Genomic DNA, 25,532 nt, shown 5'->3' with positions numbered 1-25,532 from the left:
ATCTCAAGCCAGTCCAGAGAGGTGATACTCACCCTCTATGCGACTTTGGTCAGGCCGCAGTTGGAGTACTGCATCCAGTACTGGGCGCTGCACTTCAAAAGGGATGTGGCCAGCCTGGAGAGGGTTCGGAGGAGGGCTGTCCACTTGGTGAGAGGGCAGCAGGACAGGCCCTATGAGGAGAGACTGAAGGACCTGAACCTGTTCAGCCTCAGCAAGAGGAGGCTGAGGGGGGACCTGGTGGCTGCCTATAAGCTCATCAGGGGAGATCAACAGCAAATAGGCAGAGCCCTTTTCTCCCCAGCACCCCCTGGGGTGACGAGGAACAATGGTAATAAGCTGATGGAGAATAGGTTTAGGTTAGAGATCAGAAGGCAATATTTTACAGTTAGGGTGGGCAAAATCTGGAATGACCTTTCCAGGGAAGTGGTCCTCGCCCCTGCCTTGGGCAAATTCAAGCGGAGGTTGGAAGATCACCAGTCTGGGGTCTTGTGAACCCAGCATTCATTCCTGCCTGTGACAGGGGGTCAGGATAAATGATCTGTTCAGGTCCCTCTTGACCCTAGCTACTATGAAACTATGACTTTAGCAAGGTTTTGGCATTGTTTTCCACAACATCCTCATTAACAAGTTAAAGCAATACAGACTAGATTGAAGAACTCTAACATGGATCATCATGCTCAATGAATAGTCATCAGCAATGGTACTGTGTCTAGTTGGGAGGAGGTATCAGGTGGGGTTCCCCAGGTGTCTGTCCTAGGTCCAGGATTATTCAACAGCTTCATGAAAGATTTTGATGATGGGATTGAGTGCACACTTGGCAAATTTAAAATGTAATTGCAGATACTCTGGAGGGTAGGACTAGGATCTTGAATGACCTGAATAGACTGGATAAATGGTCCACAATCAATAAAATGATTTAGTAAGGTTGAGTGCAAGGTCCTGCTCTTGGAAGGAGATAATTGCATGCATAAATACAGACTGGAGGATGACTATCCAGGCTTCAGTACTGTAAAGAAAGACCTGGTGGTTACAGCAGATCATAAGTTGAATCTGAACCAACAGTGTACTCTTACTGCAAAAAGATTAACAGCATTCTGGGTAGTATTAACAGGAATTTCAATAGTAAATCAATGGATGTGATTCTTCTGCTCTTTTCAGGAGTGGTGAGGCCTCACCTGGAACACTGTATCTGGTTTTGGCCCCACACTTGCCTGGGAAGAAAGATTTATGAGGGATGACTTGAAGAACTAGGGTTATTTTAGTTTGGATAAGAGAAGATTAAGGGTGAGATTTGATAACAGTCTTCAAATACCTTAAAAGTGATTATAGAGAGAATGGCAATAGGATTTTCTTTGTGGCCTCAGGGGACAGGATTAGGAACAATTGCCTCAAGATGTAGCCAAGGAAATTTGGGTAAGAACTTAGGAGGAACATTCTGACTATGAGGATGGTTAAGCATTGGAGTTAGATACCTAGAGAAATTGTGGATTCTTTATCCTTGGAAGTTTTCAGGAGAAGGTTGAACAGCCACGTGCGTAGAGGGTTTAGTTGTGGGTGATCCTGCCTTAAGCAGGGGGTTGAACTAGATGACCTAGTAAAGTCCATTCCAGTCCTACTTTCATATTTATCTATAAGTCTATCATAAGTTGACGTTATTACAAGAGTTGGTCAGGAAATTGTTGATGATACATCTTTTGTCAGAAAATGCCCTCTAGCTTCTGGGCCTGGGTCTGAATTGGATAGAAAAAGAATGAAAAATCTAGTTCAGGATTGTGCACCTTCAGAGGGCTGCTCCCATGAAGGTTGCATGCCATGTGGGCTCCACTAGCTTAAGTTATAGACCCCCAGGGGCACACACTGTGCAGGCTCCCTGGCCTCACCCTTAGCTCCCTGGTGCAGTGTGACCTCCCACTGCACCACGTTGCATGGGTAACCTGGGACCACAGACTTCTGTTGCAGGCTACACAGTGCCACCCCAACCCCCTAGACCTAGGGAGAAAGTGGAAGCCAAAGGAGGGAGACAGAGGCTGGAGCCCCTACTAGCTTTTGCAACCAAAGTGATGGGGGGAGTGGTGGCCAGGTGGGACCTCTGAGGCTATAAACTAATCCCCTGTAGGTTGCCAGTTAGACAGCCCTGGCCTAGTTTACAAACATCAGAACTGACTGCTGCAATCAACAGCCTCTGGCTATTCTGAGATCTTACACCTACCCTATGCAATGCCTACACATTTTCCATTATCAGGAAGAAAAACTATGTGTGGGGTAACTATATGTGCTGTAAATGATACTAAGGCAGTGGAATGGTGAGAAGCAACAGAAACCTCATTTCATACATTCATAGATTGTTAGGGGCTGGAAGGGACCTTGAAGATCATCAGGTCCAGCCCTCTCCCCCACTCTAGGCAGGAAGACAGATGGGGTTAGGTGACCCCAGTGAGGTGACAGTCTAGTCTCCTCTTGAAAACTTCCAGGGTAGGTGACTGCACCACCTCTGGAGGGAGTTTATTCCAGTCTGGACACCCTGACTGTGAAGGAGTTTTTCCTGGAATTAAGCCTGAAGTAGCTTTCCAGGAGTTTGTACCCTTTGCACCTGGTCTTCCCTTAGTGAACAGTTGTTCACCAAGCTCCTGATGCACTCCTCTGATATAGCGGTAAGCCGCCATCAAGTCCACTCTTGACCTTCTCTTCTTTAGGCTAAAGAGGTCCAGGTGCCTCAGCCTTTCTTTGTATGGCTTGCCTTACAAATCCCTGATCATATGGGTGGCTCTTTTCTGGACCCTGTCAAGTTTTTCCACATCTTTATTGAAGTGTGTCACCCAGCACTGGATGCAGTACTCCAACTGCAGTCTCACCAGTGCTGAGTACAGTGGGAGTATCATTTCCTTAGCTTTACACGAGCTGCATCAGTTGATGCATGCCAGCATATTGTTTGCACTGCTGAGCACTGCCTCACACTGATGGCTCATATTCATACCAGTAGCGATGTATAGGGTATGCACGAGAGTGCACCCCCTGAGAGCACTGGTGCACCCCCTGTTAGGCTCTGCTCCCCACTTAGGTAATGGGCGGGGTGGGAGGCAGGTGGGAGCACCAGTGCCCCCCCTGTGAGTGCTGGCCAAAATGAAACGGTGGATGAAGTGGCTGCGGCGCTCCCAGAAATGGCCGTGATCACTTCCCGGAGCTCCATTGCTGCTTTCAGTGAGTGTGATTGGCCGTGGGGGACCCCTCCCACCCCCTGGTCAGTGAGATTGGCCATGAGGGGACCCCCCCCCCCAGTTGCTGACTGGTCACTGCGGGGGGCACATGTCCCTCGCCCCCCTGACTCAGAAGGCATCAGTCGCCCATGATTCATACAATGGTCAATCATTACCCCTAGGTCCCTTTTGGCCATGGTGCAAGCCAAGCTGTCACCGGTGAGCCTGTATATATGTTGAGGGTTGTTTGCCCCTAGATGGAGCACCTTATACTTGGAAGTGTTAAACTTCATCTAGTTCCAGTCTGCCTAACTCTTGAGCCTGTCCAGGTTCACCTGTATCTGCAACCTATGTTCTGACGTGACTACACTGCCCCATAACTTGGTGTCATCCGCAAACTTGGCCAGCGAGCTTTTCACTCTCCCATCCAAATAATTGATAAAGATGTTGAAAAGCACCGGTCCAAGCACAGACCCCTGAAGGACACCCATATTTCTTGGGAGGTGTAAAATCAAACCGAACAAGGAGCTGTTTTTTATGGTGGTGAGGATCAGAGAGCCTAGCAGACCTTCCTTCATCTCTAATTTCTTTGATTCTCAGACAATGCCTGAAAGAGAAAAAAACATTTAAAAAGTAATATTGAAATGGGCAAACTATGTCCCTTCACTCCCCATGGTACTGCAAAAAGACAAGCACGTGGTTAGGGAAAAAGTTAAAACATTTCAAAAGAAAATTGGAATTGAAATCGCAGAGGATAACAGAACTGAAAACCAAATGAATATTTCATAAATGTATTTACAAGGGATGCTAAGCCACTAAACACTAAAAATGACACAGGCTGTGTATGTGTTATCCTGTACACTCAGTGAGGAAAGTCATTTAATAAGCCAAGCTTATGTTAAAATTATAATCAATAAATGCTCAGTACAAAAAGGGATTTATCCCCACGTGTTAAAAGAACAGAACTGTAATTTGCATGCAAATGACAATCTTTGAGGGGCCTTTTTAAAGATTGAAAGGGTTACACAGAAAATCTAGAAGCAAGCATGCCTAAGACACCATTCAGAGCGAGGGAGTGAACAAGAATGCTCAGGAAATTATAAGGCTATAAGCTTGACACTTATAACATGCAAATAAAGAGAAGATATTCTGAAGGGCAAATGAGAAGCCAGTATGTGTTCAATAATATTAGAAAAGCAGATAACAGCCTGAATTTTAATGCTGAGGATCTCTCATGACTATAACTTTCTTATACTTTATAATTAATTGTTAGGCCCGGGGTATAATTCTACTTTCTGATCTATGCACACAGGCCCCTGTGCCTATAGAAAAACCCTTTGGCTTCACTGGTGCTCTGATTTGGCATAAATTTGCCAATGTGAATCAGATGGTAGGACTGGACCTTCATTGTTTTGATTTAGTGATCCTTCCCAGTACCTAAAAAGAGGGAGGGAGGTGTCTGTGTGAGCACACAAAAGAGGAGGCTAGAGGCAGCCAGAAAGTGCTTACAAGGGGCCTCAAATCTAAATAATTGGTAGAAAGCTAAAATGGCCAGATGTGATGGTCAAATAATTCAGAATATAGAACTTTTAGAGCACTTTTGGTTATTAAAAAAGAGTGCCAGGTAGAAAATGCTTATGGATTTAGCATGGACATGTATGTTTAGCCTTAACTATGAAGCTGCTACTAATGTTTCTGTGGTTAGGTCATTCTGAACACTTGAAACAACTTATCTTTCAACTTGACTTTCTGAAAGGTAATTTCCCTAGGCCTGCAATAAGGTTTGAAATGCAACCATTAATCCTTAATACCATCAAGATTATAGATATCTATGCACCTTATTTGTTGTAAATGACTTCTTTTATCGATCTTCTCTCAGCAGCTATTCTATTCAGCTACAGATGACTGGGGAAGAACACTACTTTGTTGACTGACCTTTTTATTTAAAGCCTAATAGAACAGGAGCACTGTATCACTGTATTTCATTCATTGCTATTGAAACACAGGATTCTCTTTCCAAGCTTTATCCTTGATAAATTCTGTAATATACTGATACTCAGTAACTGGTAAAACTGAAGAGAAGATGGTGGGTGCAGTGGTCTGATTATACCATAAAACATTTCTAAATTCAGTGCCATGGTTGCACAAGAAGTGAAATACTTCTTTTTTGCTTGTATCATAACAACCTTACAGTACTAATCAGCAGAACTGTTTCATGATGTATAAACCGATTAATCTGTTACATTTACAGCTGGTTGCAGCATGAGGTATTCCTCTCTGTTGAAGTATTTTCAATATATGAAGCAGATAAAATCACTCAGATTTAGACTGAGCTAATTGTCATTGCAGCAGCACTGAGATTGTTCTTTGGTTGTGTTTCAGCTGGCGTTGCTTGATGAAATGCTATGATATATATCCATGTTCCTCTTTTCAGGTGAAACCTAGCAAAGCTGGTTTGGAGCCATTATTAAAGTTTTTAATTATTGAAATTAATTGCCAGGTCTCCAAAGCTGGTAAACTCCACACTTTATATTTTCGAGTTTTAGGGAAGACTGAGAAGCCCATGACATGGCATCTCTAGCTACATTTAAATTCCAAAACGTCTTTCTGAACATTCAGTTTGACTTTAGCCTTGGGTGAGACTGCACTGATCGTGTTAATCTTTCTCTGGAGGGGGAGTTCAGTCAGGTAACCGTAGCAATTATTTTAGGTCTGTTAGCTGACTTTTGTGCCTTTGACCATGATGTGCTGTTGGCCTTCCCGCTCCCCATCCCCTACATCTGCTCAGGAACCTGCGGTGGGATTTTCATGGAGAGTGCTCTTCTTTTTCTTTTTCCTTTAATTGAGAATAGAGAAAATATTGAGAATATGGCTGTGCTTGTATGACTAGAAAAAGGGCAGGCAGTCCAAGTGCTAAGCAGAATATTTAGAAAGCTTGTAGGTTTAAACTCTGAAAGGCTTGAACAAAGCAGCTTTGAACAGAGGAGCCAAATGCATCCTTGATACGATTCCAGCGGTTTCGAAAGTTGTGCAGTGCTTCAATTTGGCCCATAGTATGCATGGCTGCCTGGTGATAGGAAAAGGGCCAGAGTAATACCAGTGTAATAACATAGTGTAGAGTGGTAACCAGTGTTTAGTTCCAGTTCTTGACATTACCATTAGCAATTTGGCAGTGCCAGCAGCTATGGAGGCGGACATTTCTGTGGGCACTTGGGCAAGCTTGTCATGTCCATGTGTGTATTTTTTTTGTATAGAATCCTGGATATTCGGGAATGTATTCCTGTATTCACAACACAGAAATCCAGCCTCCTTTTACTGGGTTTCACTTCAGTGGAAAAAAAGCTTTTTATACCTAACATCCGAGAGAGAGATGATTTTCTGGTTCCACTGCTTTATCCCTGATGCACTACTGAACACCCTAGAGCAACAGTATGATCAGGTACAGACATTACAGGTTTACCGGTATAAGTGATCAGGGTATCACTTATATGGGTAAGTTATGCCCATAACAGAACAGAAGTTTGGCGCACATAGATTGGTTTAAAAATGGCAGAACTGGGTTTAAGATTTCCCCCACCACCACCCCAGCCCTCCACCCACCAAAGAGTGAATGTGTGTTCTGTTTACTACCTATCTAAACAATGTCATTTACAGAAAACTGCATAATTTAGATTGATTTTGCCTCCTGTTTTTGAATGTCTGTACCTAGCCTCTAAGACCCAAGCATCTACTCTCCCACAATAGTCTGCTTTTTTTTTTAAAGAGCAAAATTCCATATTCTTAATGATCATCATTTAAATTTGCTCTGAGATCTGGAAGCAAAGCGCCAGCAATTTTTGGACAAAAAGCTGATTAAATTGTCCATCTCATTGAAAACACTGGGAAAAAATAGTAAAAGCAGAGTGAATGTCAGGTATACTGATTTGGAACTGTTTTCAAAGGGCCTGATTAAATCAAGGGAAAGAAATTGCCTCAGCTGTTCAACTTGTATGTCTGTTGTAAAACAGCAGAAACTGCTAAAAAAATATTGAGTCTTGTTAGTCTCTCACAGAGAGGAACTGGCTTTATTTATATATCTAATGAGCTAAACCAGAAATGTGTCATCAAATAATAACAATTAAAAAAAAATCAAATAAAAAAAAAGAACCAATATACATTTGGAACAAAGCAGTAGTTATAAAACTGCTGGGTCTTGACTGGAACAGAAAGAATACTTAATTAAGCACTGCGAGAGAAGGAGTGACCTTTAAAGGGGACAATGTGCTGATTTTTTACTTAGACCCTCAAATTTATACTGTCCTTCTACAGCAGTGTTAGCAACATGCATGAGTTGGAAAGACACACTAGCTAAAATAACAGTGTTCTTCCCTGCCAGATGCTGCAATCCCATCACATCTGGAAACAACCCCCCATCTCATGAGCACTCTGAATGTGCGATGCTTGGAGTCAAGAGGTTATTAAAACAGAACTTTTAAAATCTAGTTTTAAAATGCATGTTCTGTTGTCACATCATTCCACTTGGACGGGGAGAACAGAATAGTTGTTTTTTTCTGGTGTCTAGCTCCTTCTTTTTTCACTTTATTTTGCTGGCACAGTAAAGGGCCAAAGAGGCATGTACGCTGTCTTTTTTATATATAATTGTGGCGATATGGTCGGTTCTCTTCTTTTTAAACAAACAAGCCAAACACGTTGATGTCATCCTTTTAAGTAATTGAGGGCCCTCCTTTGCCTCTTCTACTTGTAGTGAAGAAGTGTCCTTGAAATCAATAAGGTACTGAGCTGCACAAATAAGGGAGGCAAAACCCGGTGCTAAGTATTTAATAATTACCTTGTTCATGGACAATAGAAAATATTTGCAGTACATTTATTGCCTATATCTGTATCCCAGCATGGTTGGCTATAATACTTCTATAATTAAAGAATTACTTACGAGTCTGGCATAGCAGTCCTGTCCAGCCTTCAGTGCACTCACAGATGTTTGGACCTATACATTCTCCACCATTCAGACACTTCTCCAGACACGCAGCTAAACAAAACAACCAAAAAGCAGACAAATGAGAAGGCCTACATGATCCCTTATTCCAAGTCTGGAGTATGATTTGCTGGAATTTGCTTCCTGTGCTCATTTTCAGGACTCAAAAGAAGCTAATGTGCATTCTTCACAAGGTAATTAGCATTCTGGATTTTGGTGATGTTAAATTCTTTCTAAGTCAGACTGGCGCTCTCAGTCTGCCTGGCTGTCTGCTGGAGGCACCACTAGCCCTTGTGTCCCACTCACTCATAAATGATTTTCTATTAAATATATTGCATACTCATATTTGCTTACAAATGAATAGGATATGGAGTTCAGCTGTATCACTGTTTAAAGTTTGCCACTGACATTTGGATTACATATAGAAAGACTTCTAAGAGTTGGCACGAAAAGTGTAGGGGGTCTGTCTGAAACTTCATGCAGAATCTCAGAAGAAATGATCAGTACTGTACTTTAAGACCAGTGGTGAAGTTTACATCATGCTGATGCTCAGGCCACACTCACCACCAGGACTCAAGGGGTGAAAAGCCAATATAGTAATGTTTTGATGCAGAGTGTCATCTTGATAGTAAATTTATTCAGCTTATCTGCCAACATCATCATAATGAATAGCCATGTAATGAAATATATTCTCTGAAACATTTTAAAATCAGAATACAGTTTTAAAGTTTTTTTTCCATGTAAACTGCAGTTACATGTAATAGTTACTGCAGTTACATGTAAGAACACATCAGTAACCAGAATTATTCACTGAAATGTATCTGATGACCTTGAGAGTATATCAGCTTGGAAAGCTTTACTACAGGCTTTAAATAGTAAAGTATTTTGAAATACATGGCATTTCTCAGTAAAATATAACAGAATATGTATAGCTGTTAAAACATAAAGTCTGTACTTCAGGTTTAATATCATGAAAAGAATTTCCATAAAAATATGCATAACAAACAGCTGCATGGAATAGGGCTTGAATTTCCCCCCCACACCTTTTCTTGCAAGCATTGAATGTTTATAGCATTTTGTATTACCTGTACATAAAACTGTTTTCTCCTCACGCTGCTGAAGCAGCGAAATAAAGTCTAGTCACTATATAGTTTTCTAATGTTAAAAAAGGATTGCAAATTATGCTGACTACCCTAACTAAGAAACAATATTGTGTTTGATGGGAGGCAGAGGTACTTACGTTTATGACATCTCTTGCCTCTCCAACCAGATGGACAGTCACAGACATCTGGACTTACACACTTCCCTCCATTCATGCACATGGGATCGCAGACACCTGCAGGTACGTTTTAAATGAAGAACTGGGTAACAGGAAATAATATGCAGACAGACTTGACTTCAGGACTTATTTACATCGTTTCATAAGGTCAAGTTGCTTGTAATTAAAAACAAAAAAGTAATTTGGATGTAAAAGTGTGAAACTCAGGGGCTTGATAGCTTCTATAAATCCTTCTAGAATCTGCTGAGCTCTGTTATGTAGAAAACCTTTCAAGGAGCCTTCAATAAGAGTTGCCTCACCAGAGAAATGAGAGAGGCATTAATTACAGTGATTCTCGAAAAAGCAAACAAGAAATCTTCTGTGGCAGCTGTAGACAGACCAATACCACTTATTCCTGTTGGTTGCCAAATTCTTGTTTAAGCTTTCACCTTCTGATTGGAAAACATGTTCTCAGACATATATCTGGATCAGAGAGGACTTGCACAGAACAGATTAGCTTCTCACAATTTCAGGCAAATTTTTTGCATTTTATCAATCAAGGCTAAAGACAAGATAAGTCTATAGTCCCATTTGTTTTGATATATGGTAGTGTTGTACAACAGTGTTAAAATATTTAGTTTTTCACTAGATTTATTTATGCGATAAAGACATGAGATGCATCTTTATCTTGGCTGCAGTCAGCATAAACTGGATAACTTTGTCACTCTTTTTAATTAGGAGATTTTTCTGTTCCTCCTATGCCCTTTACTTATTGCCTTTGTTCTGGAACTTACAGCAACCACATACAAACAACTTGGCTGTTCAAGTCTGGACAGCACCGAGGTATATGAATACCACTGGACTTAAGTCCTAAAGGCAGGATTCCAAAAACATGGGCACCTGGATACCGAGAACTGCTCCAGTCTTGGCAGGGCTGAGCATCTCAGCTCTTAGCTCAGGCCTAAGCTGAGCTGGGTTCCAGAAAGTAGGTGTTCCTTTCCCTAAATGTCTGATGGCCCCCAAACCTGAGAGGCATTCTCAGAGTGTGCCAACCACACTCTGCTGGGATGCATGTTGGGAATGGTGTCCTCACAAAATGCATGTTCAAATGCACATTTTCTTTTAGTTAAAAGATGGGTGGCAGGTCATTCTTGTTACATAATAGCTTTATATTGAAAGCATTTATAGACATTCACTTTTGAATCAGGAAATGTATACACATGCCTGCTGTGGCTCCAGCTAGAAGCCAGAAGGTGCTAGAGAAGCCCTCCCTTCCCTTCCATAATGCTGAGCTGAAGGTGTGGCCAGGCCCTGGCATGACGCTTTTGTTAGGGAGGGGTATAAACCCCCACCCTCCCTGCACCATTCCAGGCTTTTCCCTACTTGCTGCTCACGGGGCGGGAGTGTTGTCAGATCTTGCATCTGTTGATGATACTGAGCTTTTCAATCTCCCTCTCCCTGCTTCTTTATACTGTCTGCAAACCAGGTCATTTCTAACACCTTTCTCTGTCCCCTTTTGAAGACTGACAAATTACAACCAGCAGGTTGCTTGTCAGAACAAAGTTTATCAGCCCATCAAGCCCTACAAAAGAAAATATCTCTCACATTAGTTTCAAGCTCTTCTTATCTGCAGGGTGCATTTGCACTTGCAAGCCACTAGCTGTCTGCGTTTATTCCAGTGAAATTGGAGACCAACACAGACACCTCTCAGAATTAGCTAGTATGGGACCGAGGGCATGACCAGATGCTGGGACCCTGTTCTGGGGTCCCTGCCATGGAAGAGCAGCAGGAGGGGGGATCCCTGCTTGCACAGCCATTTGGGGGGGAGGGAGGCTGGCAGCTGCTGCAGTCCCTCAGCCCGCCAGAGCAGTAATAGTGCTCTGGCTAGGAAGAAGAGGGGCAGGGCCAATCCTGCTCTATTCCAGAAGACAGCCCAGCCCAGCCCAGGGCTGCAAAACATATAGGATGCTGGGGGATTCACGTTATAAGTTGTTGTGAGTGGGGTCATTCTGCAGACCCACTTGCCCCTGTGCATAAAGGAATATAAGATTCATTAGGTCTTAGTGAGACCTCAGTCAAAATGAGAGCACAAGAAGGAGCCTGACTGTCTAGTCCAGTGATAAGGACTGTGAGGGAGACCCAGGATTCCAGACCCTGATGCCATGACTGTTTCTGTATTGTATTCAATGACTGTTTAATCCTAAATGCTTAAATGTTTCTGAAAGCATGGACTGAAACCAAGTAGTCTCTTAGGCAGCAGCATATGGATGTAGCTGGGAGCCCAGGGCACAGTGGCGATTTCTGGTTGCTGCCATGATCATGTGGCTGCCAGGAGCAGCTGCTTTTTTCAGCCCCCTTCCCCCACCTCCCCCAAGTTGGTGCCTGGAATGGTTGCCCCATTTGCCCTGACCTAGTTGTACCACTACTTCTAGGAGATGGGAGATGTGAGCTTGGACCCTCTCTGATAGATTAGATAATTAAATGTTGTTCACCAAGTGCTCCAATCAGATGACTATTAGGGGGATCTTTCCTTCTTCCCACAACCATGTTTTAAAAGAAAAGTGGGCCTGCTCAGTTCTTTGGAAGATTTGGCACGTGTGTCTCCCTGCAGCTCTGAGTAAGGGATCTAAGTCCAAAGGAGGGGTGGGATTTCAAACATACCTTTATCCTCCCCATTTCCTTATTGACTATCTCTAGGTAGCTGCATCTAGTGGCGGCATTCTTTAGTTCTTAGAACACATGTGCACATGCTGATGGGGCTGGATGGGGTATGAGGATGCTCAAGCCCCAGCCAGCCCCTCTGCAGCATATTTAGCTGGGTCAGAGCAGCCCTCAGCTGGCAGGCTGACCCTCTCCCTCCACCCCCAGCCCACGCCCTGCCAGCAAAGGCTTCTTTGACCTGTCTCAGTGTGCTGGTCCTTGGCACACATTCAAATACAGCACCCAGGAGCAATAAACTCTGGTGTGATATAATGGGAGTTTATTCATTCACCTTGATTTCACATGTAGACGCACCCAGTGAGCTGCTTGTTTCATATATCATCACTAGATGCTAATTCCCTGTGCATTGTATAGAGGGCCTAGGCATCTAACATGAGGTTCTGGATAACGCTCTCAAGCTAGACTCCTAGAATTAGTCACTGCAAGTGCTTAAATCTTGTGTTAATGCTTTGCCCTAAGGCAAAACTCTCTATGCTTTCTTAAATAGTGATTTTTTTATTGATTCTCAAAATCAGTACCAGGTTGCAGTGGATGGATGCACTCTACTGACTCCTCCAAGATTTGCTCAGACACTGTTGAAAGGGGGTAATTAACTGCCTTATGAGTGCGCCTACACATGCATTTGGTCTGGGCTCAGTTTACTCAGGAGTAAACTTCTGCAGATTAAGTGCTTCCAGGCAGGTGTCTACACATGTAGGGGCTAGGCAGCAGATTTTCTGCTCTTAGCACTAAAATTCCTGCAGCCCCACAATGAGCCCCTGCCGCAGCAGCAGGGAGCTCCTGGCCTTGGCGCCCCAATCCGGGGCAGGAGACTTGGAAAGAGCTGCAGCTGCCCCACAAGTGAATTGGGGCAGGGGGCTGGGACCTACCCTACCCCTGCAGTTCTTTCCAAGCCCTGTGCCTCAGTCACCCTACTGGGGCATGGGGCTGTGACCATCCTTGACCAGGACAGTTCCCAGCCCTTGCCCTGCATGCTGGGCAGAGGAAAGCTAAAGCTAAGAGGAAAGCTGAGCTGCTTGTTCCCCACCCAGCTCCATGGCCATTGACCTGAGGGGCAACAGGCTGGGGAGTTTGTTCCCTGCCCAGCTCTTTGAGTGCAGAGCTGAGAGGTGAACAAATTCCCCTGTCTGTTCCTCCCTCCCCTGCCCCCACAGCTCCGTGCTCCGCTGCCTCTGCCAGTAAGGAGCTTTCAGCACCAGCTCTGTGATGGCGGGGTTGGTGCTAGGAGACCCTTATCTCCCAACCCCAGCTCTGTGATGGTGGAAATGGCACTGGGGGACCCTTATCTCCCAACACCAGCCCCATGGTCATGGAGCTGGTTCTAGGAGATAAGGGCCTCCCAGCACTGGCCCCACCATCATGCAGCTGATGCTGGGAAATAAGAGTTTCCCAGTACCCTGCTCACCAATCGTGAGGTGGAGTGGGGGCTGGGATTTAAGTATGTCCCAGCCCTAGCTCCCCAGTTGTGATCTTGGTTCAGGGGGCTTGGAGATTTTAATTACCCGGACATCTGCTGGGAGGAGCAGTCAGCCGGGACGGACCGCTCCAGGAGGTTCTTGGCCGAGTTGCAGGACCTCCACTTGATTCAGGAGGTGCACAGTCCCACCAGAGGAGATGCTCTGCTGGACCTGGTACTGGCCGCAGGCGACGACCTGGTAAGAGGCCTCCAGGTTCTTGACCACCTGGGCAATAGTGATCATCGCGTGCTGGAATTCACCATCCAGCGTAGAGTGTCAAGGGCCCGCAGCAAGGTGGTGGCCCTAGACTTCAGGAGGGCCAACTTCAGTGAGATGAGGAGATTAGTGGGAGAGGAACTGGGGTCCTTGAGGGCAGAGGAACTCAGCGTCCAAGAGGAGTGGTCGTTCCTTAAGGAAACGATACTCGGGGCCCAAGGGGTGTCCATCCCGACAAGAAGCAAGGCGGGCAGGAGTGTCCAAAAGCCCCCCTGGCTCACCAAGGGTGTCCGGGAATGCCTGCTTGCCAAAAGGGTGGCGTACGCCCGGTGGAAGGGGGGTGTAATCTCCAAAGAGGAGTATACCTCCTCTGCTCGGGCCTGCAGGCGGGCTGTTAGGAAGGCCAAGGCGGAGATAGAGCTCGGATTAGCGTCCAGGATTAAGGATAACAAAAAGTCCTTTTTCAAATATATTGGGAGGATGAAGAAGGCGCCGGGTAATGTGGGGCCCCTGCAGGATATGCGGGGCAATCTGGTGGTTGCGTCAGAGGATAAAGCGGACCTCTTTAACCAATTCTTCACCTCCGTTTTCTTGTGCAGGGACCGGGACTTCCCTGCTGTGATAGAAGCCGGACGCGAGGGGATCGCCTTCAGACCTCAGGTTGGGGAGGACCGGGTTAGAGAGCTTCTGGAGGGGCTGGACGCGTTCAAGTCAGCGGGTCCGGATGCTCTCCACCCCAGGGTGCTGAGGGAGCTGGCTGGGGTTATTGCAGGGCCCCTGGCACGGCTCTACGAGCGATCGTGGTGCTTGGGCCAGGTGCCAGACGATTGGAAGGTAGCTAATGTGGTCCCCATCTTCAAAAAAGGGAAAAGGGAGGACCCGGGCAATTATAGGCCCGTCAGTCTTACCTCAATCCTGGGGAAGCTCTTTGAGAAGATCATCAAGGAGCACATTTGTGATGGGCCGGCATCCGAGATGATGCTCAGGGGCAATCAGCATGGATTTATTAGGGGGAGATCATGTCAGACCAACCTGATTGCCTTTTATGATCAGGTCACAAAGGCCATGGACGCAGGTGTCGCGGTGGATGTAGTCTTTCTGGACTTCAGCAAGGCCTTTGACACCGTCTCTCACCCCATCCTAATTAATAAACTAGGCGACTGTGGCATAGATGCCTACACAGTCAGATGGATTGCAGATTGGCTGAAGGGTCGCACTCAGAGGGTGGTGGTGGATGGATCATACTCGACTTGGGGGGAGGTGGGTAGTGGAGTCCCCCAGGGCTCGGTCCTGGGGCCTGCGCTGTTCAATTTCTTCATCAGCGATCTTGATGTTGGGGTGGAAAGCAACCTGTTTAAATTCGCTGATGACACCAAAATTTGGGGGGAGGTGAGCACGCTAGCAGGGAGAGAGAGATTGCAGAAGGATCTGGATAGGTTACAGGGGTGGGCAAACAGGAACAGGATGTGTTTCAATACGGACAAGTGCAGGGTGCTGCACTTGGGTAGTAGGAACCAGCAGCACACTTATACGATGGGGAGCTCCCTACTTGAGAGCACGGAGGCGGAAAGGGATCTTGGTGTCATTATTGACTCCAAGATGAACATGGGCCGACAATGCGAGGTCATGGTTGGCAGGGCTAACCGGACCTTGTCGTGCATCCACAGGTGCATCTCGAGTAGAGCCAGGGAGGTGATCCTCCCCCTCTATGCGACGCTGGTCAGGCCGCAGCTGGAGTATTGTGTCCAGTTCTGTGCGCCCCATTTCAGGAGGGATGTGGACAACATGGAGAGGGTCCAGAGGAGGGCCACCCGCATGATCCGGGGACAACAGGGCAGACCCTACAGTGAGAGACTGCGGGACTTGAACCTATTCAGCCTCCACAAGAGAAGGCTGAGGGGGGACCTGGTGACCGTCTATAAACTCACTAGGGGGAACCAGAAGGGTTTGGGGGAGACGCTGTTTCCCCTAGCCCCCGCTGGCATAACAAGGAGTAATGGGCACAAGTTGATGGAGAGGAGGTACAGATTGGACATCCGAAAAAACTACTTCACAGTTAGGGCGGCTAGGAGCTGGAACCAACTTCCAAGGGAGGTGGTGCTGGCCCCTACCCTGGGGATCTTTAAGAAGAGGCTGGATACTTACCTGGCTGGACTCATTTGAGTCCCGTTTTTGTTTTTAGGGTGAGTGGGTTTTTTTTTTTGGGGGTTGTTCTCCCGCCCTGGCGGGGGGGCGGGCTAGAAGATCTATTAGGTCCCTTCCGACCCTGAAACTATGAAACTATGAGATCCCTGCTGCTGGAGCAGGGGGATGTAGTCCCTGCCTGGGGTCCTGTGGCAGAGCCCACCCTGGCACCAGGCATCTCCGGGGGGCAGGGAGCTATCAGGTGGGTGGCTGACCAGGAGCAGATTTTGCTCCCATTCAGGTCTCTACACAAGTACTACTGTGCTGTTACTAATCTGGAGTAAATTTGCTACTTGCATTTACAGGTGGTAAATTTACTTAGGATTAGGGAGGTTTACTATGTAGTAAGCATATGCACATGTAGACAAACATACTTACTTTACAGTAAAAAATGCTAATGAATAGTTAGGTGTCTCATGTAGATGTGCTCTATATATCTAGAACCCTTCAATTGCTTCAGTGGCTCTTCCTGAATGGTCACTTGGCCTATTTTTTTTAAGATACAGTAACTTTAGGAGTGTATCTTATTCCTATAATATTGATCTCACTTGGCTTCTAGATTTAGAATCTATGCCAAAATCCACAGCTTTTTTAGCACAGATATCTGCCCTTGGATGATTTGAGGCTGGGTAAAATCCAAGGTTGTAGCAATTATATGGGATGAAACTCTTAATCTGCATCTCTTATTTCCTCCCTCTCTCCGCCCCATCCCATCCCATCCCATCCCATCCCATCCCATCACCTGCTTTCCCTGTCCTTTGCTACAACCATGGTGCATGGTCATTTGAAGGGGTAGGGGAAGAAAGAGTAGTGTTAGCAGTTACTGGTAGAATACCAAAAAATGCTGCAACTTCTAGCAGCAGCAAAAGCAATTTCAGGATATAATGACAAACCCAAAGGAATTCAGAGTTGATGTTTTCTTTTGTTTACTGTCTTTTTTGTAGCCAGCATTTAACCTAGGTTTTTGTACTGTATTCAATTTGAGTCATTTATTGCTTTAATTATCATTTAAAGGCTTATAATTTGGCCTAATAATGACAAAGTACAAAATATGGATCATGAAGTTACTACCTAGGTTTTATTGTGCTCACTCAACTCAGACTAAAGGGCTGTACAACAAAACCCATATTGCCTTCCGATTCTGAAACACTAATCTGTTCCTCCAAAGCTAATGCTCTTGAGATCTAGGAATATGGCTTGCAGGCCATCTGTAAAAGTTGGATCACCACACATGTGTGCCCTTTGCAATTTCCAAACAACATGCATATTGAAAAGCTCCCCTTAAAAAGCCCTGAAAAAGGATGGTAACTAAAAGCATTATAATAGCATTACAGTATATGTTCAAACCAACATTCTCAATTAGTGGTCATGATCCATTTAACCAAATTTTGTTTTTCTTCTCATCATATGCCAAATATAATGTATTTGTCACCTTGCTTGCTTACTTCTAGATATTTTGTGGTGATACCAGCCTTTCTGTATGTTTCCTTCCAACAGCTAATTTCTTTGATCACCTTAAAACCAATTAATTAACTTAGTAATGAAAATATAGCACTGACTTTTCTTAAATTTATTTTGTTACTTGTGACAGCCTTCCTTAGGCAACGATGGAAATTGAATGGGATTCAGCTAAAAGTGAGCTCTGTAGGAGATGAATAAGGACTATTAGTTTAGGGCCAAATATATTCTAAAGGTAAGAGCTCTTCTAACTTTATGCATGCCTGCCCTTTTTCACTGTCTTTCTTTTTCTCTTTTCTTGATAGGAAATCCACAAGGCACCTGTATGCAAATAAATGAAGTATTATCTCTACCTTTTTTTTGCTTACTGACATCTCTTCCTAGCTCTCCCTTTCCTTAGCTTTCCTAAATACAATTCCATTTTCAATACCCACAAGGCACTTCAACATTTGTTGATTATAACTAGTTCTGATCCTTCCTAGTCCCACTTCTAGGCCTCTGTGGAGGAGCTCCAATTTCAAAATAGCAAACAAAAATGTTACAGCCTCTCCCAGGGAAACTAAATAAATTATCAGACACTAGGAGAGCAAACTGAATTATCCTAATCCTCCCAGGCACTAACACGACTTTGAAAAGACTCTTTTCCCCCCTTTTTTTGCAGAATGCCTAATGAGCTGACCCACAAACAGCAGAGTTTAAAGGTTTTCCACCTGCCTCAGGGGTCGCTCTAAATGTAATTTCTATAAGAAACCGTATGTTCTAGTTTGTTATTCATTTGAATTAAAACAAAATTTTGCATCTAGTTTGGGGAGTAGAATCCTGCATTATCACAATAACCTGGGGCATTTGTACACATGCACACGCCACAGTGGCGGGCACTTTGAAAAACGCCTGACGCTGTGGCACATACAGTTGTGGCACATACAGTTGTGTAAGTGGAAAAATATGCATCGACACTGAGAAAATGGCAGTGGTGCGCATTTTAACTAAAACGCGTTGGAAGTGATTTAGTTCAAAAGTGCAGCGCTGCCATTTTCTCAGTGCTGATGTGCATTTTGCTACTTATACAACTGCACACGGTGCAGCGCAGTTTGCATCAGGTCGCATGCGGAGCAGATTCGATTAATTGAATCTGCTCCGAAGTTGCGGATCTCCGGGATGTCGTGGGACAAGAAGTTATGTGTATAAATGCCCCTGGGTACAGAACAATTGGCCATCAATAAGTAAGAAAAAGGGCCTCATCCTTTTTCCACTTAAGTCAGTAGCAAAACTCTCATGCTCTTCCATGAGAGTAGGAGCACAAAATCTTATGTACAGTAAGGCAATGGAATCCTATAAGGCAGCATTTCTCAATCCATGGGTCGCAACCCAAAAGTGGGCAGCAAGAACATTGTAAAGGGTCCCAGGGAGGTCCCAGGGAATTGTGTCATTTCCCCATGCAGGCTGCAATGCTGGCAGCTTGCATGGAGCCGGCACGCAGCCCTGGATGTGGCGAGCATGCAGCATTGTGAGAGCAGCCCCAGGAGCCAGAGAGGGTAGGAGGGGACCAGATGCAGCAAGAGGAAGGGGGAGAGGGAGAGAGAGACTGTGGGGGTCAGAGCCAAGGAGTTGTGGGTCATGGGTTGCGGCAAGCTGATAATTATGCTAATGGGTCCCAGTGTGAAAAAGGTTGAGAACCACTGCTATGAGGGAACGTATGAGACAACTGGCTCCCATGAAACATGGGCTGCAGTTACCAAAGTTAGAAACTCACTTTCCTAATCCTTACTTTGTTGAAAGTTCTGATTACTAAAGTGGTGGTAAAGTCCAGGCTGAAGCTGATAATTCTAGGGTAAATGATAATCACATCCCAGGGAATATCTAGGTGATGAGTGATTTTAATAAGGCTATGAACAAATAAGTTTAAATAATGAAGACATAAATAATACCCAGAGCACCTCACATAATATATGCAATTATTTTACTTGTATAGTCATAGGGTGTGAGCAAATGTTCATGAGACCTGGCCCAGGTTTAGGTGGCTTAATTTAAGTCACCTAAACCTGAGTCAGGACCACCATAAGCAAGCATTTCCCTTGTCTACTGGGACAAGGGACAGACAGGAGAGGGGAAAGGGTGGTAGGCTGGGGGGGAGGATGGAGGTTTGTAAGAAGGGTTGGCAGGTGCACAGGTTGCTTGGTTTGAGGGAGAGGCAGTCAGGGGGTAAAAATAGCCCAGTTAGGGTTGCAGGAGGGATAAAAACAGCATAGGCCTGGGGCTGTAGAAAGTGGCTGGGCTTTCCCAGCCCCAGGGCTGTGATGTGAATGCATACAAGCATATGCTAGGCCAAGTTAACCCTCACTAGGTAGGGTCAATCCCATGTGAATCTAAAGTTAGTTCTCATCTAGCAAAAACTAACTTTAGGTTGCGTGTGTCACTTTTAGGGTGACCTAAGCCCTGTGAAAGCTTGCATGTCTGGGTTTAGATTGCCCTAACCTTGCTTAGCACAATCTGAATGTAATGCTTATAGGCACCTTTAGGTTGCTGGAGTTAGAAAGGTTTTAACTATAAACTCCAACTCTAAGATATATAAGCTCTGTATCAGCTTTTCCTTGCATGCTGCATTTGTGCCACCTGATCTTACATGCTATACACTTACAATTTGCCACAGCCATTTTCAATCCTCAGGCCTGAAAATTGCCCGAGTCTCACACAGATTTGAGATATTTCTTGCACCTCATTTTATCAGCCCCAAAAGAAGGGCAGGGCTGCTCATCCTACTGCCTTTAGAGAAGTCAGAATCCCAATTTCAACCAGAGTGCCTAGTCTACTGGACTCTGGAAACAAACTTCTCTAAAGCCTTGTGACTCCTTCTGCTTAGATAATATCTCCAGTCGAATATTGCCACACAAGGATCTTCCTTTGTCTTTTTTACTTCTTCTCAATTCATTTTCAGTTGCAATGTAAATTTTAAGTACCACCAAGCAAGATATTCCTGCAATCCAAAACCAAAGAAACCCAGAGGATCCCAGTGCTCTCCTGAAGCTGCAAGGATGCAGCAACTGATTCAGAGCCTATTTAACCCTGGTACAAAATTTAGTAGTCATCATCATGTATCCTGAGTCATTTTGGTGATAAGGAGACAAAGTACCGCATTTCAATGCTACTTAGGCTATACAGGTTTTGAGACAATTTCAGATTTTTTTGCCATGTAGAGGCTGATAAAACTGACCTGAATACTGTGTCCTGCCTCTTGACAGAAAGTAGCTGTAATGTCTTTTGCTGGCAGGCCAAGCTAATGCAGTGTCTAGTTTAAGATATCTTCCATGTTGCTGGGTTTTTGGTTGTAGCGTGGTTGGAAGGGTGATTGCACCCAAAAGCTTGCAAAGAACTTTTTCCAACTACTCAGCTGGTCTAATAAAAGATAGCACATTGATATCTTGCTTGCCTAGTTTAAGATACACACTTAAAAATATCCTTTGAAAAAGCACCATAATGTTTCTGTTTATACATTATTTATAAATCTATCTATCATTGCTGCTGTTTGCTATTCGGAATTTGAGCTTTGGAGTGTCTTTTTTGGAAAATCCTAGTCACAATTCTCTGGGTAGCAGCAGGAAATTTGAAAAACAGGAAATTTCACCAGCTGCATTTTTTATTTATGTACACAGATACGTTTTTTTAATGTTCATTTTCTACCTTTTTTTTTGCTTAGCTTCTTGATTAGGTATGGGTGTCATAAAACAAGGAGCAATAGCTGGAAAGACATGATGTTTTAAGGATACATAGTATAGGGCAATTTTAAAAATAACACTGACTTCACTGACTAGTCTCATCAAGAAAATGCAGGTAAATGTAAAGAACTTACAAAGGAAACAAAAATAAAAGCAATATACCTGAATGCAGTGGGACTTGGTTTTAAAACTGACAGTTCGAGTCCTTCAGGTATGTTGATCATATGCATTACATATTACTAGAAAACTAGAGAGAATGTCTGCTGGAAACAGTAATATTTTAGAGCTGGAGCCGTGAAGCCCTTAGGAATATTGCTGTTCTTTGTCCTCTGATATGAAATGAAGGGACAGATTTCTACTTGGTGCAAGTAGTATAGCTTCATTGACCAACTAGGATCCAGCCTGGCTTCTCTCTAGATGCAATATTCATAAGATTAGCTGCACAACAGAAAGAATTATCCTTCCTGCATTGAGGAAATGATTGGTTGGATGCTTCCATGCTCAAAAAGAATTTGAGCTAGCTCCAGGATATTACAGCTTTAGAACAAACTAATCTCCAAAAAAGTGCATTTGGGCCAAAAGAGGGGTCTTTAGTTCAGTGAATCTTTATTTTGGAATTGACTGTCCTGCCACAAAGAAAGTCCGTTCAGGTAAAAACGTAATTCTGTCCTTTAGTGTGTATGACTCAGGCTCAACAGATCATTAGCTAGATGGATGGACCAATATATCTGCTACTATGATGCTCCCAATGCACATAACACTCAAAAGCATGTTACAGATTTGGGACGCTGAGGATTTTTGTTCCTTATTTTTCCAAGGGTATTATGGCATGTTTTTTGCATGTGTAAAGTTCCCAAATGTATAGTGCTTGCTTTTGTGCATTGCTGAGTTTCTTCAGATTTGGATTTATAAACAAGATAATTAATTTTATGTCCAACAGCAAATTCATTTCTGGATTGGCCAGTCCATGTCAGTAACACTGGTCCTGGCAGATGCTTGACAATTGTTTTTTACAGCACACAGAATTTGCAACCATGTTTACAGACTAGTTTACAAACTATTGGGGGCTTATCCAAGTCCAGCCACCAACCCTTGAGAGTTTACTCAGTTATTAGTTCTTGCCATATATGTCTCTCACCACTTTCTCAATGAGCTACCAATCTATGGTTAACCCTCCTCCATCCTTCCAGCTCTCCTCCCAAAAACAAACCAAAACAACAAACACCCTGAGATGCACACTGGAGAAGCAAATCACTACGTGACATAGAGGGAGCTGGAAATGTAATTGGGAGCATAGTGGTTACAGTTTTGCATTCTTAATGCATTCATCTTACTGCACAGTTGTGGTGATGTGAGTTATCTTCCAGGTCCCAGAGCTCATGAATATGTTGCTCTCTAATGGGTGGGTTCCCATGTGCAGGAGCATGTAGTTTGTGCTGCCACAAGTGCACGCGAGGAACATGAAAACATGTTCTACAGATTTGCTGCTTGGTGGCAAAATTTTCTACCAAGAAATCCTGGTAGCAAAAAAATAAAAAAAATCCATGGAAAAAAGCAGCGCAGAGCATGTGCCAGAACAAATGGAGGGCTGGCTGTCCAGAGCAATACTGGCTGCCAGCCAGGCTCCGTATTACTGCTGGATCTGCAGCCTTGCTGCACCAGGACACCAGGCCTCCCTTACCCCTACCCAGGACAAGTTGCTGTGTACATGCTTTTATTCTGGTATCTATCTGCATATAGGCACTGGCACATTTAGACATCTATTTAAGCTTTAAAACAGGAGGCCATCCTTATTTATAGTGCTGGGTTATGAAAATGGGAAAGATAATGAGGTACCAGGTGACTAAGATGATGTGATGCAGTGCAAATCTGTATCAGGAAGAGACATTTGAGTAAATGTCAGTATAAAATGTATCAAAAACCTGTTGCCTGTTTGTCATTCTTAACTAGTGATTATTTTGGCATTGTTCTAAGTAGCTAGAGGTTTTCCCCCGCTGTTACTTTCTTCACAAGGAAAACACTGCTGTGCCTCTTTTGCTGATTCCAAAGTATAAAACTAATTTCCATATAGTATATTGTGTCTTTGAATAAAACGTAAACATTCAGTTCCTTTCTGTTCTGTATGCACCATAGATTTGGGTTGAGGGCTGGCCAATATCCTTAATTCAAATTTGTCTCCTTCCTTGTCCCCATATTCATTATTCTCTTTGTTATCAGTTTGTCTTCTCCCTAAAGTTAAATTTCTTTTTATGGTCAGGAAATGTCTGTATGTATGTATTTTGTGAAGTGTTTTGGCATCCTTCAAAATGAAAGGCACTAAAAACATAAGCCTAGGTCCTGTTTCACATAAGTGTTTCTGAGGACTTATGCATAAAAATGTGATCCAGTTCCACCCAACCAGAATTCCTGGTGTGGGGGCCAAGGGGGATCCGGGAAAGGGTCGGCTGGGTTGTGGCCACAAACCCGGCATGTACAGATGGGTACTTTCAACCGCTGGAGTAGAATTAGGCACAAACGCGTACTGGTTCAAACAAAGATAGCTTTACTTACACTGTCGAGATGTACAGCGTAGGAAGAGAGTTAACTTCAAACTTCAGTTACAGTTTAACCGAGGAGCTCTTATTCGACGAGATATCTTTAATACGAGCCTGGAGGACATGGGGGTACGTCGGGGTTGGTCGGCGACGGGGAGTCGTCAGCGGTTGATCAGTCACCACGTTCACTCGGAGATGGGCGCGGAGTTCTCCAACTTGGGCGGAAACTGCTCCAACCTTTTATACGGCTAGCGAGCCAATTGCTAGTCGCCACGTAGGAATAATTTAGAACCGGCCAATAGTAATGTGTGAATTTGCATATGAGTGGCGGGAACCTTTCCACGCCGGGGTTCTCCACCGTGCCGAGAAATTCCCTCGTACAAAATCTCACCGTGCCTTGTGCTAGAAAGTTCCACTGTGCTGAGGCACTCAACCACTAAGCTTTGCTCTGACACCTGGAAAAATGTTAGAGATGAAAGTTTATGGCCATTGTACTCTTAGGCTAGGGACAGACATTCAAAAAGCCTGAGCCAGAATTGATTCAGTCTTTAAGGTTAGTCTAACCTGGCTAGGCTAAACTGATTTGTAAGCATACAGATATCAGCTCTGGACTTAGGAAATGCTCAGGCTAGAAGCCAGGGGGCAAGAGAACTGTCCTCCCTTCCCTTCTACAGTGCTGAGCTGGTGGGGAAGGGGGGAGAGGCATGGCCAGGCCCCAGCAGGACACTCTGATTAGGGAGGGTTCCCCCTCCCCTTTCTGCATCTCTAACCAGTGGAGCCAGCAGAGAGTTACACAGCATTTACTTACACAGCAGGGAGTTACACAGTGTTTATCAGCCCATCAGCAAAACAAAAGCTTGTCTCATTAGTTCAAGCTCTTCTTAAACAACTTTTTCCAAGGAAAGAATGGAGGGACATTACCAGCTACGTGTTGATTAGCTCCAAAAAGCCCAAAGCCGACACTGTCCTGTCTGCCTTTGTCCCATCTCCCTCAGCACATACCGTAGCCAGCATGTGGTATGCTAGCTAATGCTGAGAGGTGTCTGTGTAAGGCAGAGGGGACAGGGGATCCCTGCTTAGCAGGGAGTGGGGGTGGGGGGGAGAGGAAGAGCAAGGGGAAGCCAGGCAGATGCCTATAGTGTCTGTCAGAGGTGCAGCCAGGGAGCAGAGGGGTGGGGCCAGCCCTGCTGGGTTGGAGCAGAGAACAGACCCACTCAGAGTTGCAAAGGAACTGGGATGCTGGGGGGCTCTGATTTAACTTCAACCAGGAAGGAGTCTGGGACTGACATTGCATAAACATGTTGACCCAAATCAGTTAAGTCTGATGCTACATTCAACCAGGTTTATCTCAAACCTGTTATTTCAAATAATTTTCATACTGGTTTATGTGGGCTGAATGTCTGTTCTGTTACAAGTTTAAACCAGTTTCTGATCACTTAAACTGGTTTATGAGTATCAGTCTGTCCCTAGCCTTCATTGTTCCACCTGACATTGTCTTAAGATGATGCATTATCAGTTTTCCAGGGTCTTGAGCAGGGTAGAATAGGATCTCACATTAGATGTATAAGTTTCCTTAGGTACTTAATAGGTGGAATAGGATCTGGTCTATGATCTGTACATGCAAGTGTACATGAGTGCACAATACTTCTATAGATTATTCCATTAGCAAGTGTAACATTTGAGACAAAGAGCAGAATTTTCTTTTCATTTAACACTTCTGCATATCAAATTTATTTTAATGTTGTTGCACTGTTTTATCCTAAGGAGAGTATAACTATTTATTCTAGGCTTTGCAGTCTTTAGTGTATAATTAGTGTGGGGAATA

General features: G+C 44.3%; 1 protein-coding gene across 1 annotated transcript in view; it reads right to left on the bottom strand.

The window, feature by feature from the left end:
* The window catches only part of LOC102384375 (von Willebrand factor D and EGF domain-containing protein-like), a 328,357-nt gene that overhangs the window by 12,798 nt on the left and 290,027 nt on the right, over window positions 1–25,532 (bottom strand). The window contains exons 26-27 of the mRNA XM_025214561.1: window positions 9,407–9,502; window positions 8,125–8,220 (exon numbers count right to left, since the gene is read on the bottom strand). Coding sequence (XP_025070346.1) covers window positions 8,125–8,220; window positions 9,407–9,502 — 192 coding nt within the window. The remainder of the gene's footprint in view (window positions 1–8,124; window positions 8,221–9,406; window positions 9,503–25,532) is intronic.

This window comes from Alligator sinensis, unplaced genomic scaffold (genome assembly GCF_000455745.1).
Source record: "Alligator sinensis unplaced genomic scaffold, ASM45574v1 scaffold1176_1, whole genome shotgun sequence".
Classification (NCBI taxonomy): domain Eukaryota; kingdom Metazoa; phylum Chordata; order Crocodylia; family Alligatoridae; genus Alligator; species Alligator sinensis.
This window is presented reverse-complemented; position numbering and strand designations above follow the sequence as displayed.